This window comes from Oryza brachyantha, chromosome 2 (assembly GCF_000231095.2).
Source record: "Oryza brachyantha chromosome 2, ObraRS2, whole genome shotgun sequence".
NCBI classification, from domain to species: Eukaryota; Viridiplantae; Streptophyta; class Magnoliopsida; order Poales; family Poaceae; genus Oryza; species Oryza brachyantha.
The window spans coordinates 14,233,618-14,250,786 of NC_023164.2; the positions used below are offsets into that span (position 1 = coordinate 14,233,618).

General features: G+C 40.1%; 3 protein-coding genes and 1 non-coding gene across 4 annotated transcripts; 1 reads left to right on the forward strand and 3 right to left on the reverse strand.

Annotated features, from left to right (window-relative positions):
- Nucleotides 1-3,754: 3,754 nt before the first annotated feature.
- TRNAL-AAG lies at nucleotides 3,755-3,835 on the reverse strand. Its single transcript has one exon. It is a non-coding gene; the product is annotated as a tRNA-Leu (tRNA).
- A 233-nt stretch (nucleotides 3,836-4,068) lies between these two features.
- On the forward strand, nucleotides 4,069-4,931 carry LOC121053603 (formin-like protein 10). Its single transcript, XM_040521204.1, has one exon. It carries the CDS (start codon nucleotides 4,162-4,164, stop codon nucleotides 4,606-4,608), a length of 447 nt encoding a protein of 148 aa, XP_040377138.1. The 5' UTR covers nucleotides 4,069-4,161; the 3' UTR covers nucleotides 4,609-4,931.
- A 644-nt stretch (nucleotides 4,932-5,575) lies between these two features.
- Nucleotides 5,576-8,653, reverse strand: LOC102701982 (probable glucuronosyltransferase Os02g0520750). Its single transcript, XM_015834026.2, has 4 exons — nucleotides 8,309-8,653; nucleotides 6,818-7,206; nucleotides 6,402-6,643; nucleotides 5,576-6,316 (listed from the first exon to the last, which is right to left on the reverse strand). The coding sequence occupies exons 1-4, from the start codon at nucleotides 8,481-8,483 to the stop codon at nucleotides 5,800-5,802; spliced, it is 1,323 nt and encodes a 440-aa protein (XP_015689512.2). The 5' UTR covers nucleotides 8,484-8,653; the 3' UTR covers nucleotides 5,576-5,799.
- Nucleotides 8,654-12,723: 4,070 nt separating this feature from the next.
- Nucleotides 12,724-16,433, reverse strand: LOC121053544 (cytochrome b-c1 complex subunit Rieske, mitochondrial-like). The gene is made up of 2 exons (XM_040520878.1): nucleotides 16,150-16,433; nucleotides 12,724-13,622 (listed from the first exon to the last, which is right to left on the reverse strand). The coding sequence occupies exons 1-2, from the start codon at nucleotides 16,325-16,327 to the stop codon at nucleotides 12,979-12,981; spliced, it is 822 nt and encodes a 273-aa protein (XP_040376812.1). The 5' UTR covers nucleotides 16,328-16,433; the 3' UTR covers nucleotides 12,724-12,978.
- Nucleotides 16,434-17,169: the final 736 nt, after the last annotated feature.

Genomic DNA, 17,169 nt, shown 5'->3' on the forward strand with positions numbered 1-17,169 from the left:
TTTTATAGAAATTTTTTTAAATATATTGTTTAGTAGTTCGGGAAGCGTGCGCGTGACAGATAAGTTGGCAAAGCGAGGAGAGATAAGTTGGCGGGACTACTCCATCCACCTCCTGGACACTGTACGTAGTGGGATCCACCCCCTTGGGAAGCTTCCATGCTTGCGCATGCTGTCGCTATGCCGGCATATCATCGTTCATAGAAGATGCTGGTTGCTACAGGTACATGTAAGATACATGTACACGTATAGTTAGCAATCCTAATACAAGAATTAGTTATGAACTTATGATCTTCATATCATTTATATTATAAACAAACTATTACTTGATATCAGTAGCATATACAGTTTTTTTAAATGTGGGTGTTCCAATTTACGTAATTTTTTAATTATCACAAATATAATATACGATACAAGATAATGCATTATATATATTAATAAATAGTAAATTTGTTTTGTATTACTATGCTTCTAACCCCTCCTCATAATTTTTTTTGTTGGGGAAGGCTATGGGAGCTCCAATGGCACATACCGGGTAGGGCTGAACCGGTAAATACGTCTCTACTTACGATGAAAAAAATACTATGTCTAATAAAAAAATTTCTCTTTTACTATTTATTTATTTGTCACATCATTGTTTATTCTATTTCTACGTGACAACTCTTTAATAAAACTCTTTAATAAACACCATCGTAATCATGAATTGCATGAACCCCGGTCTATCTATCTGCACGCGCGTACTTGCGGGCGCATGCATGCCGACATGCCGCAAATCGATCGTGTCGTGTCGCGAAGGTCAATTAAATGGAATCGGTCGGCTGCATGCATACGCAGAAAGGTGTACGTACGTTGCGCGCGGCACACAGACAGAGTATGATGGAGGAGAGGTGTACAAGTCGTGGCGGCTGACCAGGTCAGCCTCCTCCATCGACCGAGTCTGCACGTCAGCTCAGGTCAGGTGCTTTACTTGCTTGTCGGCAACTCAGCATCAATGCATCATACTCCACACACACACACACACACACACACATATATATATATATATAACACACGCACGTATAATGGTCCTATTTTTTTCTACAAAATTTAAAGACTATAGTTACAATGAATTGAAAATAAAATTTTATAAAGTTTTGAGCTAAAATATTTGAGTATTAATAAGATTGTGAAAGAGTCTTGCCCATAACCAATCCTGCATGTAAAATTTTTTTACTAGGGGTAATTGTTTGTTTTTTATGAAAAAGTAAAACAACAATATTTGCAAACAAAAAATAATTTATGAATAATTTTATATACATATTATTAGCGATATGAAAGTCAAGACTGAAAAATAAAATTCGTTAAAAAAACTTAAAATCAGCACTAAATTTAAAATTAAAAATTTAAATTTTGGCTTACAGGCATAAGAAAAAAACAAAAAGAAGAGGAAGTAAACTTAAGTGCATAAAATTTTTAAATACTTTCTTCCTACCGTTAAAAAGGAAAATGTTTCGATTTTCATATGCTACTATGCGTTCGTATAAACTAAACCGAACGGCTTTAACAAAAATTAATCCTTGAAAATTCTATTTGTTCGTTTTTCGTTTGGGCTGAATAGACCCTAAGCAGTGGGTCGGTACGTCGGTCAATTAAAGCACGCGCGCGCCCAAGCTGCCGATCGACCGCACTCGCTCGTAGATGTAGCCCCTCGGACACGGTCACAAACTCACAATCTTTACATTACACGTACGTACGCGTGCGCCTGCGTGTGCTTGCTTTTACTGCTCATGGGCGGCCGCTTTTACTCGGTTGGCATATTTGTAAATAAAAAATAATTTATAAGTAAAATTTTTATATACGTATTTTTTGGTAAATTAAGATTGAAAAATAAACTTCAGTAAAAAACTATAAAGTTAACTTTAAATTTAAAATTGAAAGTTTAAATGTTGGCTTATGAGCAGAAGTGGGGAGACGAGATGAAGGTTAATCGTCGATGATCTTTTCCATCCCTTCGCAGCCTCTTAATTGACGAAACAAATAGCCAAAACTCCATTTCCAATCACGCAACCATTGATTAATTCTGTTCGAGAGACGTACTATCTCTAAATTGACTCAAAAACCAGAGGAATTAAACTCTTCTCTATGTCGGCTTTAGAATCACACGGAAAATCACCCATTTCATGTGTTATGAAGTTAGGTGTTGTTTGTTTTATAAGTCCTAGGACTAAAATTTAGTTCTAGGACTAAAACATAAGTCCCTTTTAGTCCTGTCCTGTTTGTTTGAAGGGACTAAAAGGGACTAAAATCTCATTAAATGACATACTCAATAGTACACAGCATACACACATAGCTATAGGTCTAGAGTAGTAGAGTAGGTGTATTATAGGTCTTTAGTCTCTTTTAGTCCTACCCTGTTTGTTTGGAGGGACTAAAAGGGACTAAAACCTCATTAAGTGACATACTCAATAGTACACAACATACACACATAGCTATAGGTCTAGAGTAGTAGAGTAGGTGTATTATAAGTCTTTAGTCTCTTTTAGCACCTCCACTAGGGATTTATGGATCTAGATAGTTTTAGTCTCTTTTAATTCCTCCTATTTAATATTTCAGAGGCTAAAAGGGACTAAAATAAAAGAAGTTATGGATTAGTCCCTCCAAACAAATAACCCCTTAGTCGTCTCTTCTCTTTTAAGTGTGCATTAACTAAGAGGACGCATTTGCGTGCGTGGGTATGCATGTGTGCTTACGTATGCTTTTTGTATAACCACAAAAAGGAAAAGGGTATGAGTATGGATTTATCACGGACGTTCGGTTCAAATGTTTTATCAGATGATCAATACATCATTTACCATAGAGGTGAAGCATTGCTTAATTAAAACGGTAGAACAATAAGGATGTGTTTAATTTTAGGGATAGGATGGGTTGGAAGTTGGTGGATGGGTGGGATGAGTTGGACTAGGAGAGGAATATCTCAGATTCAGGTCCAACCCATCCCATCAAAACAGTGAGACGGATCCGTCCTAGGACAACCACGACGACAGAGGGGGTGTCCATTTTATTTATTAAATTTATTTAAAAAAATATTGCTTGTATAAATATACATCTAATTACTTTAAGTTATTCATATATTTATCCTAGTATTTAATATTTTATTTGTGGATATGAGAGGTATCTTTTATCACATTACATCACTTCAACCAAACAAAAAACAGGACTAACCCATCCCATCTCGTCCCTCCCATCAAACAAAAAAAACAGTATCCAACCCATCCATCAAACTAAACAGAAAAATAAAACCAACTCATCATATAATCTAGGGATGGATCCAACCAACCCACCCCGTTCACGAACCAAACGCATCGATCCTAAGACACCGTCATGTTGTGTTATGCGTTTGATGCCAAAAAAAAAAAGATTTTGCCACATCCTCCCCCCCCCCCAAAAAAAATAGAAAAATTCACTTTCCTAATTGCAAATTCTGAAAGTAACGCGAATTCGATGTAAAAATCTGGGAATTGAGTGGCATCTAATTACTCTCAAAAAGAGTGGCGTCTGATGAAATTTCTCCAACGAATCTGCGGAGGAGAATGTTCTGGCCCATTATAAGCCCATGGCTGGATGTAGCCCATACATGCAAAAGTGTTTTGGACTAAGAGCAAGAACACGTTCCATTTTCCCTAATATACTTCTTTAGAAGATAAGTACGGAGTATACTATCAGAATTCAAAACGAGGACAAAAGAAAGACGGTGTAAAAATAAACAAAAAAAAATTATTGTTGAGAGTGGGATTTGAACCCACGCCCTTTCGGACCAGAACCTTAATCTGGCGCCTTAGACCAACTCGGCCATCTCAACTCACTGTCTTGTTAATTCAAGTACACCAATATACCTTGTAACTACTCACATAATCACACAAGGCCCGTGTACCAAATTCGTTAATCACCCGGATCGCGTGTGCCCGTGCGCGGGAAAGCAACACCACCGCACACCAAAAGCGCAACTCCATCATCACACGCCACATCAGTAAGCAAGCTAAACTAAACCCCGCACATTATATAAACCCATCTTAACGACACACCTCATTGGCAGCAGCTCGATCGATCACTTGCACATGCAAACCAATCCATTCGCTCCTCCCACACACTAACGAAGCAGCTAAGCGGGCTAGCGAGCGATCGACAATGGCCGGCGGTCGAGCTAGCGCCGTCCTCCTCCTCCTTCTCCTGGTAGTCGCCGTGGCCGGCGCGACGGCGACGGCGACGGCGGCATCGTCGTCCTCATCGTCGCCGCAGGTCGTGGGCACGGCGGCGGCGGACGACATGGAGCACGTGAAGGGGATGATGGAGTGCATGATCGGGTGCTTCACGCAGGTGTTCATGTGCGCCTTCGGGTGCATGGCGAAGGGCCCCGACCTGCCGCTCTGCGTCGTCAGCTGCAACCAGAAGAGCGTCGTCTGCATGTTGCGCTGCGCCATCACGCCGCCGTCGCCGTCGCCGTCGCCGCCCGGCCCGCCGGCGCCCTCTCCCACGCCCAAGCCGTCTCCCCCCAAGCCGCCCAAGCCCTCGCCGCCGTCGCCGCCCGGCCCGCCCTACGCCGGCGGCCGCGCCACCGAGACCACCTTGGGCTAGACCTAGCTAGCTACGTACGCACCTCGCTCCTACCACAGTACGTGTGCCCTAGCGCCTACGTGTTATAAGAATCAAGAAAAATCACCATCTGCAAAAAAAAAAAAATTGTCTCTCTGATTAGTTTCCATATAAATATACATTTATTCAGTCAAAGCCGCGACTTATTAACTGTTCATCGTTTTATCTTAGCCACCTGTTGCAAATGAAAAATGGGTCGTCACTTGTATTGAGTGTGTGTAATGTACGACCTGAGAAATGTATACTCATTAATGTAATGTGTTCGTCGTGCTCTGAGAGTGAAAATGTTACTTTAATTTGTGCAAGCGTCTGTTCTCAATTCCATGTTGGATTTTTGGATGTGGAGTTTGTAAGTAAAATCAAAGTGGTTAAGCATCGTATACTTCATTTAAAATGGGAACAAAGTGATTTATGGATTTTTAGAGGTAGATACCAAGCTTGAAAAAAATCTTGGATCATAAGTTGTTCCAAATAGGACCTTAATTACGACAACCGTCCTCGATCCCTACGTACCTACAAAAACCACACCAACGGCAGCTGCAAAATTGCGTTTTCACCGGTCGCTTAGTCGGCAGACTTTAAATCTTCAGATAGTAGACACCAAGCTGTACTATATATAAAAGGCTGTGACTTCGAATGCGTAAAGATAGTATTCCCGAAAAAATGTGTTAAAATATGAAATAGTAACTTAATTGACAGTTAAATACTAATAAATCTATATATATATATTATATATTTATCAATAAATGAATATAACAAAAGTAAAACGGAGGTAGTATTATTTACAACCTCCTGTATCACCAGCCAGATTTGTATCCTCCATTACCCGTTGTTTACTCCACTTTGAGACAGCATGTAGACTTTCTTTTTTTGCAAGTATATAATCAATTTAAAATCCTGTAACACAGAGACATATTTGCAAGCCAGCATTACAGCTGCACTAATTTACTGCACACAAAACAAATTCTGACATTCATTTCTTTAATTTTTTATACAGTTACAAAGCTACAAATTGTTCCACTCACTTCCACAGAGAGTAGGCATCTAGCTCAGCGGCACTGGAGATATACAACTTTGGTAAATATCATCTAATTCTGTGAAACTAGAAACTCCTCAGTGGAAAAATACATAACTTCACAATAACATCAAACCGAGTCTTTCATAGAACCTTTTCTACTTCCAAGGCTTCAGATCTGCTACAGGCCCAGCTGTCCAGTTAAGATGCTTCTCGCCTGGCTTTAAGTATACACTGTCTGAGTGCGGGAGCTTCCGAGCAAGGCCGTTGAGGATTTGATGGAATGCATCCATAGGTTGCGCTGGCTGGGGAAACAACATGGCTTGCTTCATTGATGGATTGGCGAGTAATCTTTGCTTCCTTAGGATATCATCAATTGGGATGGATGTCAGGATTGAGTCTAGCCTTGGAACATCTTCCTCGTTAACAAAAACGCCAATTTCGTCCCATGGGATTGCATCAGCAAATGGAAGCACAATATCATCAGCTATGATGACCGGAATGCAACCAAAAACTACAGCCTCCACTAATCTAGGGCTCCATGGTGCCCATCCCAAGGGACACAAGCAGAAGACCGCGCGCTGCATATCTTCATAGTAAGTGGTTGGGTGTTCTGTAGAAATGTCGAAGAGGGGATTGTTCTTAAAATTCTCCCACAGTGAAGCTCGCGCACCTCTGTACAACACATTCAACAGAGTCAGTAATGCAGGACCAAGTACCACAGGAGATATATCTTTGAAGATATTGCAAACATCCTTACCTTGCATAATACCCACCCTCAGGGTCATTCCCATTGTCATAGAACAGGCCTCTGAAGTAAACAAAGATTGAGCGGGGAGTATCTGGAGGAATTAAATGAGCCTGCATTTTCTGAGGAGGAGCATATGGTGGTATAGTGATAGAACCCTCCTTCAAGCACACATGGTTCTTCTGTCCAAAAGTTTGAACTAATGTGGCACGGCGGAGCAATGGAAGAATCCCCCGCTCAATAGCTTTCTCTTCCTGTCAAGACATATTACCATTGTGTATACAATCAGAATAGCTACGAACTACAGGCAGGATCATTCCTGAGCTACCTATATCAGATAAAAATACAGTGGAGCTGAAATCCTGACCAGCTATGGTAGTCTCAAGCACTTGGCAGGTAAGAAGACTAATAAACTAATAGACCACTACCTGATAATGAAAGCATGCCCCAAAATCATGTGGAACAACAAAGAAATGATCTGCTCCATCAGTTCTATTCCAGAATGGCCACTTTCTTGAAAGAAACTGGATTGCACTCCGCATCATCCTTGGGGACTTGAATGGCAATGGAAGTCCGGCATGAGTCAAATCACAAGTAGTGTAGACAGGGGCATAGAACCAATCAGCCTGTTCAGGGTTGAGAGTTCGAACAGCACTAGACAGCAAGAAACGATGCATAAATATCTCAGCAGCAAACATGTGGTTGAGGCATCGTGGGTCTTTAGCAATTATCCTCTTGTTGTACTTGCTTGGCAAGTCATAAACAAAAACCTTTAACCGCCCAACTGGATTGTCTTCTAGCACATCACCAGCACTTCCTGTAGGCCAATGATCTTGGTTAGAAGTGCATAGTACTATTCATGAAGCCAATAATTAAGGAGATTCTAATGGAAACCAATAATGCAGCTATAATATATTGAACAGGTAAAGAATTAAGGTGGGAATAAACTGCTAGTAAGGAGAAAAGAAGTAAATTTTATCTAAGCTTAGGGGAATCCATTTCCAATAAATCATGAATACATGAACCTAAATCCGTGGTTTTCTGAAACCTAAACTCAGAATGCACCACCGTCCTAAAAAAATTAGGTAGATCCTCCTCTCTTTTCTTTGTGGTACAACGCATTTATTGGATAACAGATAACTGCATAACCTGCAATTATTCTAGTATTAGTTAGACACACAATGGAATCGGCAACAAACAGATCACAGTATCTTGACAATAACTCAATGGTAGTTGGATGGGACTTTGTCAATGAGAAAATGACATAACTCTGTAGGTCTGCAGGTAGAACAGGGCAAGTATGATTGTCTAAAACTACCAAATGTCAACTATGTAAAACGTAAAGAAACAGAATAGGAGGAAAAATAGGTGCTCCATGGTAGTAATTCAATATTTCTACATGTCTACACAACAATAATTCGCCCTAAGGGAGAGGCCACATTCATTCGAAAAACCACAAGAGTCAGAGACTCATTTTCAATCAGAGATCAGTACTGAATTTACATCAGTCTACTGTTGGATATCTTGGATCCCCTTCGTTATAGGAGAAAAGCATCAGTGAAAATTCTAAGCGCATGTGCGTTGTACGAATGCACATTATCAGATCGTACCCGAAATTGAATACATGGTTGGTACTACTACCAGAGGAGAATTTCGACCTAGGAAACTGAATCGTGTGTAGCTGGTACCGCTAGCATTTCGCACCGGACGAATTCGATCAAACCGACCTAGAAGCAAGCAGAAGTAAAAATGCTTGCAAGCAACCTAAGGGCAGTTCATAGATTCCCCAAGCCGAGTTCGTGGCCAACTCCAAGAGGCACATCTGAACCAACCCCTCCACCCTCGTCTCGCCATCACAACCCACAAGCCGACAGCCCACACCGCCCACCAGGTAACGAGCAGCAGCTACAAGAGCTCACCTGAGATGCGCTCGGTGCTCCCCTGAGCCGCCGCCGCCCCTCCGTCCACCACCTCAGCGGCAGCCCCCACCGCCGCCGAGAAGAGAGCCGCGAAGACGCACGCGGCGACGATCGCCCCCGCCGCCGCCGCCGCCGCCGCCGGCGCTGGGACCCGCCCAGCCCTTGCTCCCACCATGAGCGCCACCGCCCACCACAACGCCCCCCCTCGGCGTGGCGGATCAGAGAGGGGCGGGAGAGAGAGAGAGAGAGACGGCGGCGGAAGCTTCTAGAAGACGCGAGAGCAAGGGAGGCAGAAAAGGCGGAGGAGGAGATGGAGAATGGCGAAGTCGGGGAGGGTTTTTGTTGCTTCTGAAGGCAACAAAAAAATGAAGAGGGTCAGGCTGACAAGTGAGAGCTACCACCATTGACCAGCAGCATCAGGAGGCACCAATCAGAGATTATGTTGCTGCTAATTTGCTACTACTCCCTTCGGTTACATAAATAAAATATGTTGTTTTGAACCAGTTTAACGTCAAACTTTTATAACTTATACTCTATATATGTTTCGATAAAAATCGCTTGGAAATGGACGGAAACCAGCCCCACTGATTCCGTTTTCATTTTCTTTAATTAGAAACCTTGATACGATAATCAAATATTATCATATACATAAATAACGTTTATATAAATTGGAGCAAATATGGTAATGAAAATTTATTGCATTATAAACCCTTCGAACTGAGTTCTAATTTGTTTCTAAAACAGTTGATAAAAATTCTAAACTTTAGCAAGTAACAATACTATTTTATATTATAAGGATTACAACTAAGCTCATAGATCACTTTTATCAATCGTCATCTCAATAGCAAGAAAAAAGTTACAATTTACAGATATTATAAATTAGAGTACATATCTCACATATTATTCCAAAGTTCACATAGCATAGTAAAGTATACATCATATAAGTCATTACAAAGCAAAATTTTTATTTATATGTTTTGATTAGTTAAGGGTTTAAAGTTAACTTGCTAAAGTGGTTAGGCTATTTGGCCTTATTTTATGGATTTATGGCATATGGGTCTAAAAAATTCCAGATAACTTCTGACTAGTTCCGATTTTCAACGGATAATGCTCTTACCGTATCAATTTCCCTGTACGAAAAATTTATGAAAAACTTATGAAATTTTTTTTCAACTAGGTAAAGAAAAAAATTATTTCTTTTGTGAAAATTTATGAAAAATTTTGATCGACGATTTTTGTTCCCAAAAGCTAGTTTAGAGTCTGAAAAGTTTCTGAACCATTTTCAACCGGGTAAAGAAAAAATGAACAAAGTTATTTTAAGAAAATCATATCCTTATTTAAAACGACAAGTATTATAGAATTAAACGGTCTATTAAGTATTTTCTTTAATCACGAAAGGGTGGTTGGTTTAACTTTACACGAAACGAGCCTCGAAGCTAGGTCCGGAACACCCATAATTGCTTGTTGGGTTGGAAGGGCTTAGATCGGACCACTTCAGCTCGGTAGGTAAAGGAAGGCTAAGCTCAAGACCAACTCTATGGTGTCACTGTTGCGCTTTTTCCATAATGCTTGTTTAGCCAGGAAGCGAGGGTTTTTACTTGGACTCTTTTGGTTTTGGAGTACTAAATTCAGGAATGCATGGGTATGTACAGTACAGATCGAGGGCATGGTTTCACATTAATTAAACTGACTGATTTCGTGTCCGGGCATTAATCAATCACCGTGACTAAACTCACATCATCGTTTGGTTCAGCACATGGGATTATATTTATCCATTTTCCCGTCATGTCAGGTTCTTGTTTAAGTACAGCAGCTACAGGTGCCTTGACGGCGAGGTTTCAGAGGCTAAAGTTGTGCCAACTATGCTGGGTAGGCCCCTCCTTCCATCGATTTATACATACATTCATCGCATTGTTGGAATGGATCTATTGTTCCATCTTCATGAAAGTACCGTTATCTTAGAAAATATAATTTCTTCTAATGTAATAACGTTAAGCTTATTTCTTAGAGAAAAAGTATAATTATCCTGGTAATTATCTATTAACTCTGTTTCATATTATAAAATATATTGCCTCACTAGATTTATATTATATGCATGATAATAGGTCTAAATATAAAACATACATATTTATTTATCTATGAATTTAGATATAACCAAACTATTTTATAATATAAAATAGAGTGAACCGATAATTTTAAACGGGGCCTAAGGGCACTCCTAATGCTAGAAACTACCATAATTTCTATACTCTAGGACATCGTGTCAAGAAACTATGTTTCATAATGTAACTTTTGTATCTTGTTATCATATGACCCACTCATTCCTCTAATCACCATCCTTGTTTTATGTGAAGACACTAGTTCTTAGTCTAGATCTAGATCATCTTCTTTCTTAATCTAGATTTAATTTCTTTATTTTTACTTTTTTTTAATAAATAACCTATTACATCATCAAATTATTTATATGACATAGCCGTAAATACAGATAAAACCACCGCATCTTCTGCGCTGTAAGTGACGTAAGTGGACTCAGCTCACCACCGGACAGTGCGGTTGTCGTTGTGACTCGGGAGTCATTGTCGGCGTGGATCGCACGACCGGGCCATTTTCTGACTCCAACGTGTTCATCGGTTCGTGCGTGTTTGCTTTCAAGGAGTTCGTTGGCAGAAAGGAAAACGGAATTTAGCGGGGTACAGCTTGACGGATCGATTGATGGTGCCACGTATATATATATCCTACTGTATGTTAGTGCAGCACGTGTAGATACACACTCTGGTCGTAAATATTTTCGGATAAAATTTGATCTTCAACTTTTAACCTTATATGAAATAAACATATAAGATGTAATGAGGTTTGGGTATCATGATGGTATGATGTTCTCTTTTTTTAGCTTTTTTTAAGAGAAGATATAGAAAAAGTCAAATGATATATTTACAAACAAAAAATAATGTTTAAATAGAACTTTATATATGTATTGTTAGTTATCAGAAAGCTAAGGCTAAAAAATAAACTATGATAAAAAACTTTAAAATCAACTCTAAATTTAAGATTCAAAATTTAAATTTTGTCTTATAAAAGATAAGGTGAAACTAAGTATTTAAAAAAGTCATTTATGGTTAAAGTTTAACCGCATCATGTTTTAACCATTAAATAATTATTACTAGAGGGACACACATACAGGGTCCCTCGATCAGCCAATTACTACTGGTAATACGCCCACAACTTATTAGCAATAAAAAATAACATGTAGTCAAAAATTTTACATATTTATTCTTAAGGACTTAAGAGTTAATTCTGCAAAATACTAAGATAAAAAGCTTTAAATTCAATTCAAAATTATCATTCTAGGATTCAAATATAGCAGCGGTATATCTATTGTAGCACATAAAATGTGGCCAGGTGATTATTTGTTTTTTCCATGGAAAAAAGTCAAGTGACATATTTGTAAACAAAAAATAATTTATAAATAAAACTTTTATAGACGTATTCTTATGTATATAAAAGCCAAAGTTAAAAAATAAACTCTAGTGAAAAAAAAATCCAAAATCAAATCTAAATTTAAAGTTGAAAATTAAAATTAAAATTTTTGTTTATAAGAGCGAAAAAGTATGGGATGTTTCCTAGATCAGCGGCTAAACAAGCGGCCGAACTTACGTGGGTATCAGGAGAGTATTCTCAAGATAAATACGAATTGCAGTGCCATTTTCAGACCATCAATTGTGTAGGTTTTCATGGTTTTTTCAAAAAAAAAAAAGGATAGATAGATAGACAGAGATATATGTGCTAATCCAGAACAGTGTAGTACTATCATTGATTCATTGCGGCTAGAGCCATCCTCGGCAACCAAACTGCCAGCAGCGTGTGGTACTTTTGAGTCGGCGCCACGCTGTTCTTGTGTGCTGTGCACGTCCAAAAAACCACTATTCTAAGCATAAAAGGACCAAAGCTATTCCACGAGTCCTCGAATGGCATGCACAAATTTGACTCGAATTTTGTACAATTTCTTCAATATTTAGAATATCCATTAAGCCAGCTACTAGTAGGTGAATTTTGCTAGAATATGCCTAACACATTTCAGTGCATTCATCTCCTGCGTGCCTGGGACAAATGTCACCACAATGTCTTCAGGTCGAAAACCATTTCAGATTCTTCAGACCAGAACGCTAAGGTAAAAATATATTCGACGTCAATTGCATGCACATAAAAGCGTTCATGTAAGAGCAACTTTACCAGTGTGTCGCGCATCCTTGCGACCATGAGGAACTACCTTAATTACTGCTTGATGTAAATTATATATCACAAGTTCACAACTGAACAGCTGACAGCAATTCTAGCATCATCATGTGAACAACAAGCGTTTGCAAAAGTTTCTCATGATAAACAAATCAACAGTCAATCACATACATACACGAAGATTGCAGAAGCGGGATGAAAGTTGACCGCGTATACGCTTCACTGTGCCAGGTAAGACAATTACAAGATAAATCCTATTGATATCAGGCACCAGAACCAAACTCAGAAATTGATTAACAGTAGCCAAGTAGCAGCTCATTATTCTTTACTAGAAGGTGCTAGGAGATAGCTCATCAAGGTAGAGCAACAAAAAGGTGAAACGTCAAACCAACACTGAATATAAGTGACATAAGATTTAAACCCTGTGGTCAGTAATCTCAGCCGATGAGCAATTTGTTCTCTTCCAGGAATGTGTAGGTTGGGACCTCAAGGTTGTACGGCGCAGGGCCCTTACGAATTCTACCTGAGATATCATAATGTGATCCATGGCATGGACAAAACCAGCCACCAAAATCACCAGCGTTGGGGAGCGGAATGCAGCCCAGATGAGTACACACCCCAATCACGATCAGCCACTCCGGGTTCTTGACTCTCTCTGCATCCTGTTGTGGATCACGAAGAGATCCAACGTCAACACTGTTTGCCAAGTTGATGTCTTCCTCTGTCCTGCGCCTGATAAAAACTGGCTTGCCCCGCCACTTCACAGTCACAGTGGTGCCAGGCTCAATACTAGAGAGATCCACCTCGAGGGAAGCAAGAGCAAGAACATCCTTGCTAGCAGACATGCTTAGAACAAACTTCAAAACGAGCAAGCGTAGGAGCGAAGCATAAATAAACCTTCCACCACTCAACACGAAGTATGCAAATGCTCGTTTACTTGGGTCACCTGGCTGGTATCTTTCATGGTTATATTCATCATACACAATCTTTTCACTGGGATTCTTCACAGCTGATACTGTTGCAGGGAGCTCAGCCAAGCCTACATCCTGGTTCCTTGGAACAATAGTTTGTGAGGAAAAGCCTGCAAAAGGAAATTATCATTACATTACATCATCAAATATCAACATAACACCAAAAGTGGTATGAAGATAACTAAGCATTATTTTATCTTAACACAGTATAACCAATAAATGTCACACATGAAAATTGTCTCTACAAATTATCATCATATAGGCTGCCATTGTGATTAAAGATCAAAACTATTATAATGCCAACTGTCCAAACTCTCTGCTCTCAGCATTGCATCCTTGCAATACACTGTAAGGTTACAAACTCATGCTAGCTTCTGTCATGATCAATCTGAGTTGTTCCAAACAATGAAGAACATTCAATGATTTCTACAAAGGTTTCTACTATCAAATGTAGTAATCCAACTAGAAGCCATACTTAATCAGTAATGCATGAATTAGCATAAAACCTAGAAGGTAATTAACATAAGACAGCACACATTGTGATCTGTAAACATCTCACTGTGAAATGTTTGGCAAGTACACAAGTAAAAGGTAAAAGATGGAAGTGTTGAACAGCCCAATTACATTCTGATATTTGTAAGCATTCTACAAATGGACACATATGAAGAGATGAGATATTGCAGAATACTAATGCAATAAGATTTGCAAGGTTCCTTACACAATAAGTAAAAAATTAAAGCATGGATTATCTTAATCAACAAAGCATGTTTGCGATAGTTGGAAATGCATACTAACTGATATAGGAAAATAGCACCAACACCTAAAAAACCAAGAGCGCTGATCTTCATAGCTAGTTACAAATCGGAAATAGAATAGAAGCATAAAAAGTTCATAGTTCACATCAATATTCTGTAGCAAAGGAAAATACTAGAACAGTGCGATAGAAGACTCATGCACATGATAGGGTAACAGTAATCAATGAGCAAAGAGGAGCTGATCGAAGGTAGCTTGCACAAACTCAATGAACCATCTGATTACTTGGGACAGTGTTAATGCAAAGAAAACAATTTGGACAGGGCAAAGCAAAACGATACTTTATTGTGTGTATGCTCCACATTAATCATGTTAAATGGATAAACTAAATTCTGGCATGTCCTTCTCAAACAACAGCAATCAGGAGCATCATCAACATGAGCATTGGCAGTCCAGTCCACATACATTAAAACTGATAACTACACCAAAAAGATTTTTTTTTGACATAAAAAAAGAGGGACAGAGACTCCCGTATCACTATGTATTCTAACCATTACCTAATAATGCCTAGCTAGGCCAATTACTAAGGATGACAATAATATTTATATAGCCCTTTAATATGATCTTGCCAGTTGCCAAGCATATATTTGCTCAAGCCTTAAGGCTACCAAAAAAAATAAGCCATCCTTAAAAGCAGCCATCTGACATGTGCTGTCATTTTCATTAGCCCTTTACAGTTTACACCACATGCATTTACAAACTTACAGATGCTTTCAGTTTAGGATGGCTGATATGTCTACACTCTACATGGATGAATACATCATATAAGCATTCAACAGTGAACTATTTTTTATTCTCATAATTCAGTAACATTGAACAAGATATACCAATCACATACATATATGCATCAGTTAATCAGTTTCCATAAGAATATTACAGTTTTTTAAGTTGACTGTAGAAAATGATGTGTACAAAGTTAAAATGGAGTCAACTTTGCAGAAAAGATAGATGCCAAGTGTAGCATGCAACATCTTGGCCATCTTAAATGGGCAGACTTATATTCAGGGATAGAAATTTTGCTTTAGTAAAAGTTAGAGGTTAGTGCAGTTACACAGACAACAAAAACATTGACTTCTAAGACAGATGGTATTTGAGAAATTAGTTTTGCATGGAAAACTGGATTTAGCTAGATGCAAACTAAATATGATAATAATTACGGTAAAAAAGCATCTTAGGGTGGTACCTAAATAATACTATCTTGAGCCACACATTTTTTGCTCAGATGATCACGCGAAGAATCAGTGGTATAAACAACACATATTTCCCACGATTGGAGGCCTATTTTTGCAATTTTTTCCTTGAGACATAACATTTCTAAGATGGCATTTGTAAGAACTAAGAACTTTAACTAAGTTTCTCTCTTTCTCTTCTGAGGAGTATGGGTCATTAGGAGAGTGCGCGTGAAGAAAAATTCCACGGAATCAAGGACGAATTCAAAACAGTTGAGCAACGGAAACACGCCTAAGCATAACGCCAATCATGCGTACACAAGATAACACTTTTTAAAATTCAACCATCCGTCCAGCCGGTAAAAATCATACCACAATCCAATAATGCCCTCACCCTCGCAAGAAGCATGCATGAATTAACACGCAGATCAACGAGCTCTATAAGCCGGGAACGCCTCTAGAAAAGTAAATATCAAAACACCGATCAGGGATCAAACAGCCGCAACTACCGGGAATCCTGGATCCCCCTCCGAAACCCTGAGAGAGCAGGAGCTGGATCCCCCCCCCCCCCCCCAAACCGGAACCCACCTACGACTACGAGGTCCGCAGATCAGAGGTAGAAGGAGACCACGAGGGGGGGGGGGAGCACACGTACCCCTCGAAGCGGCGAGGAACGGGGAGTCAACCGCGAAGCGCGGCCTCTGGTGCTGGCGGGAGGCGGAGGAGGAGGAGTCATCGTCGGCGCCCCCGGCGAGGGGGCCCCTGGCGCCGGCCGCCGCGGCGGGGCGCCAGGCGACGGCGGACGTGAGGCGCCTCCCGGCGACCCTGAGCATAGCGGCGGCGGCGGGGGGCTTCCTCTCCGGCGGATCGGGTGGGTATCTGGTGCGGCGGTGGAGAGGAGGAGATCGGGTCGAGGCGGCGTATCGTATTGGCGTCACGGAGATGGGGTGGACCAGGATTGCAGCAGCAGGAGAAAGAAAGGAAGGAAGAGGGGAGGAGCACGGAAGCCCGGAAGTTGGCCCACCAGGCCCACCGAGAATTGCTGGGCCTTCGGCTGCTTACGTGACTTCTCCTCGGTTTTTTATTCTTTTTTCTTTTTCTTTTCATTTGTCCCCCAAAATACTTCTCCTTGGTCCCAAGATACCGCTCCTCCGCTTCACAAGTAAGACTTTGTTTAGATTTATATGTATGCTAATAAATCTAGATATATATATAAATTATCTGTATTCATCAATTGATGAATTTATACAAGGCTAGAAAGTTCTATAATAACGAAGGTACTATCTGTCTATCTTGGTTTGTTTATTTGACGTTATTAGTTGATCATTTGTGTTATTCAATATTTAAAAAAATATACAGAGTTATAAGTTGTGCTTAAAATATTGGTCTTACAGTGGCATCGCACGTGCCACGTGTAATCTGTTGTAGGCGCCGACGTACGTACGTGGCGACGTGGATTGTGACGTTCTTTTTGGAAAATGCTTCGCGTGGTTTCGTATGATCCGTGTACGACGCGCACGGCGCTGGTGCGTGCCATGCGGACCGTGTCAATTATACACGGTTCATACGAATACGATCGTATAGGCGCTCGTTCTTTTTTCCCCTGCCTTTCAATCGAAATGGAATCTGAATGAGAGCTCGTCTCACGTAGATGAAAGGTATCGTGTGTGTGTTC

Excerpts from the sequence above, each read along its gene's own strand:
- LOC121053603 (XM_040521204.1), top strand. The coding sequence starts at position 4,162 with ATGGCCGGCGGTCGAGCTAGCGCCGTCCTCCTCCTCCTTCTCCTGGTA.
- LOC102701982 (XM_015834026.2), bottom strand. The coding sequence starts at position 8,483 with ATGGTGGGAGCAAGGGCTGGGCGGGTCCCAGCGCCGGCGGCGGCGGCG. Across the intron at positions 6,644-6,817 it reads GGGCATGCTTTCATTATCAG|GAAGAGAAAGCTATTGAGCG; the intron begins GTAGTGGTCTAT and ends ATGTCTTGACAG. Across the intron at positions 6,317-6,401 it reads GAGGGTGGGTATTATGCAAG|AGGTGCGCGAGCTTCACTGT; the intron begins GTAAGGATGTTT and ends TGTGTTGTACAG.
- LOC121053544 (XM_040520878.1), bottom strand. The coding sequence starts at position 16,327 with ATGCTCAGGGTCGCCGGGAGGCGCCTCACGTCCGCCGTCGCCTGGCGC. Across the intron at positions 13,623-16,149 it reads GTTCCTCGCCGCTTCGAGGG|GCTTTTCCTCACAAACTATT; the intron begins GTACGTGTGCTC and ends TTCCTTTTGCAG.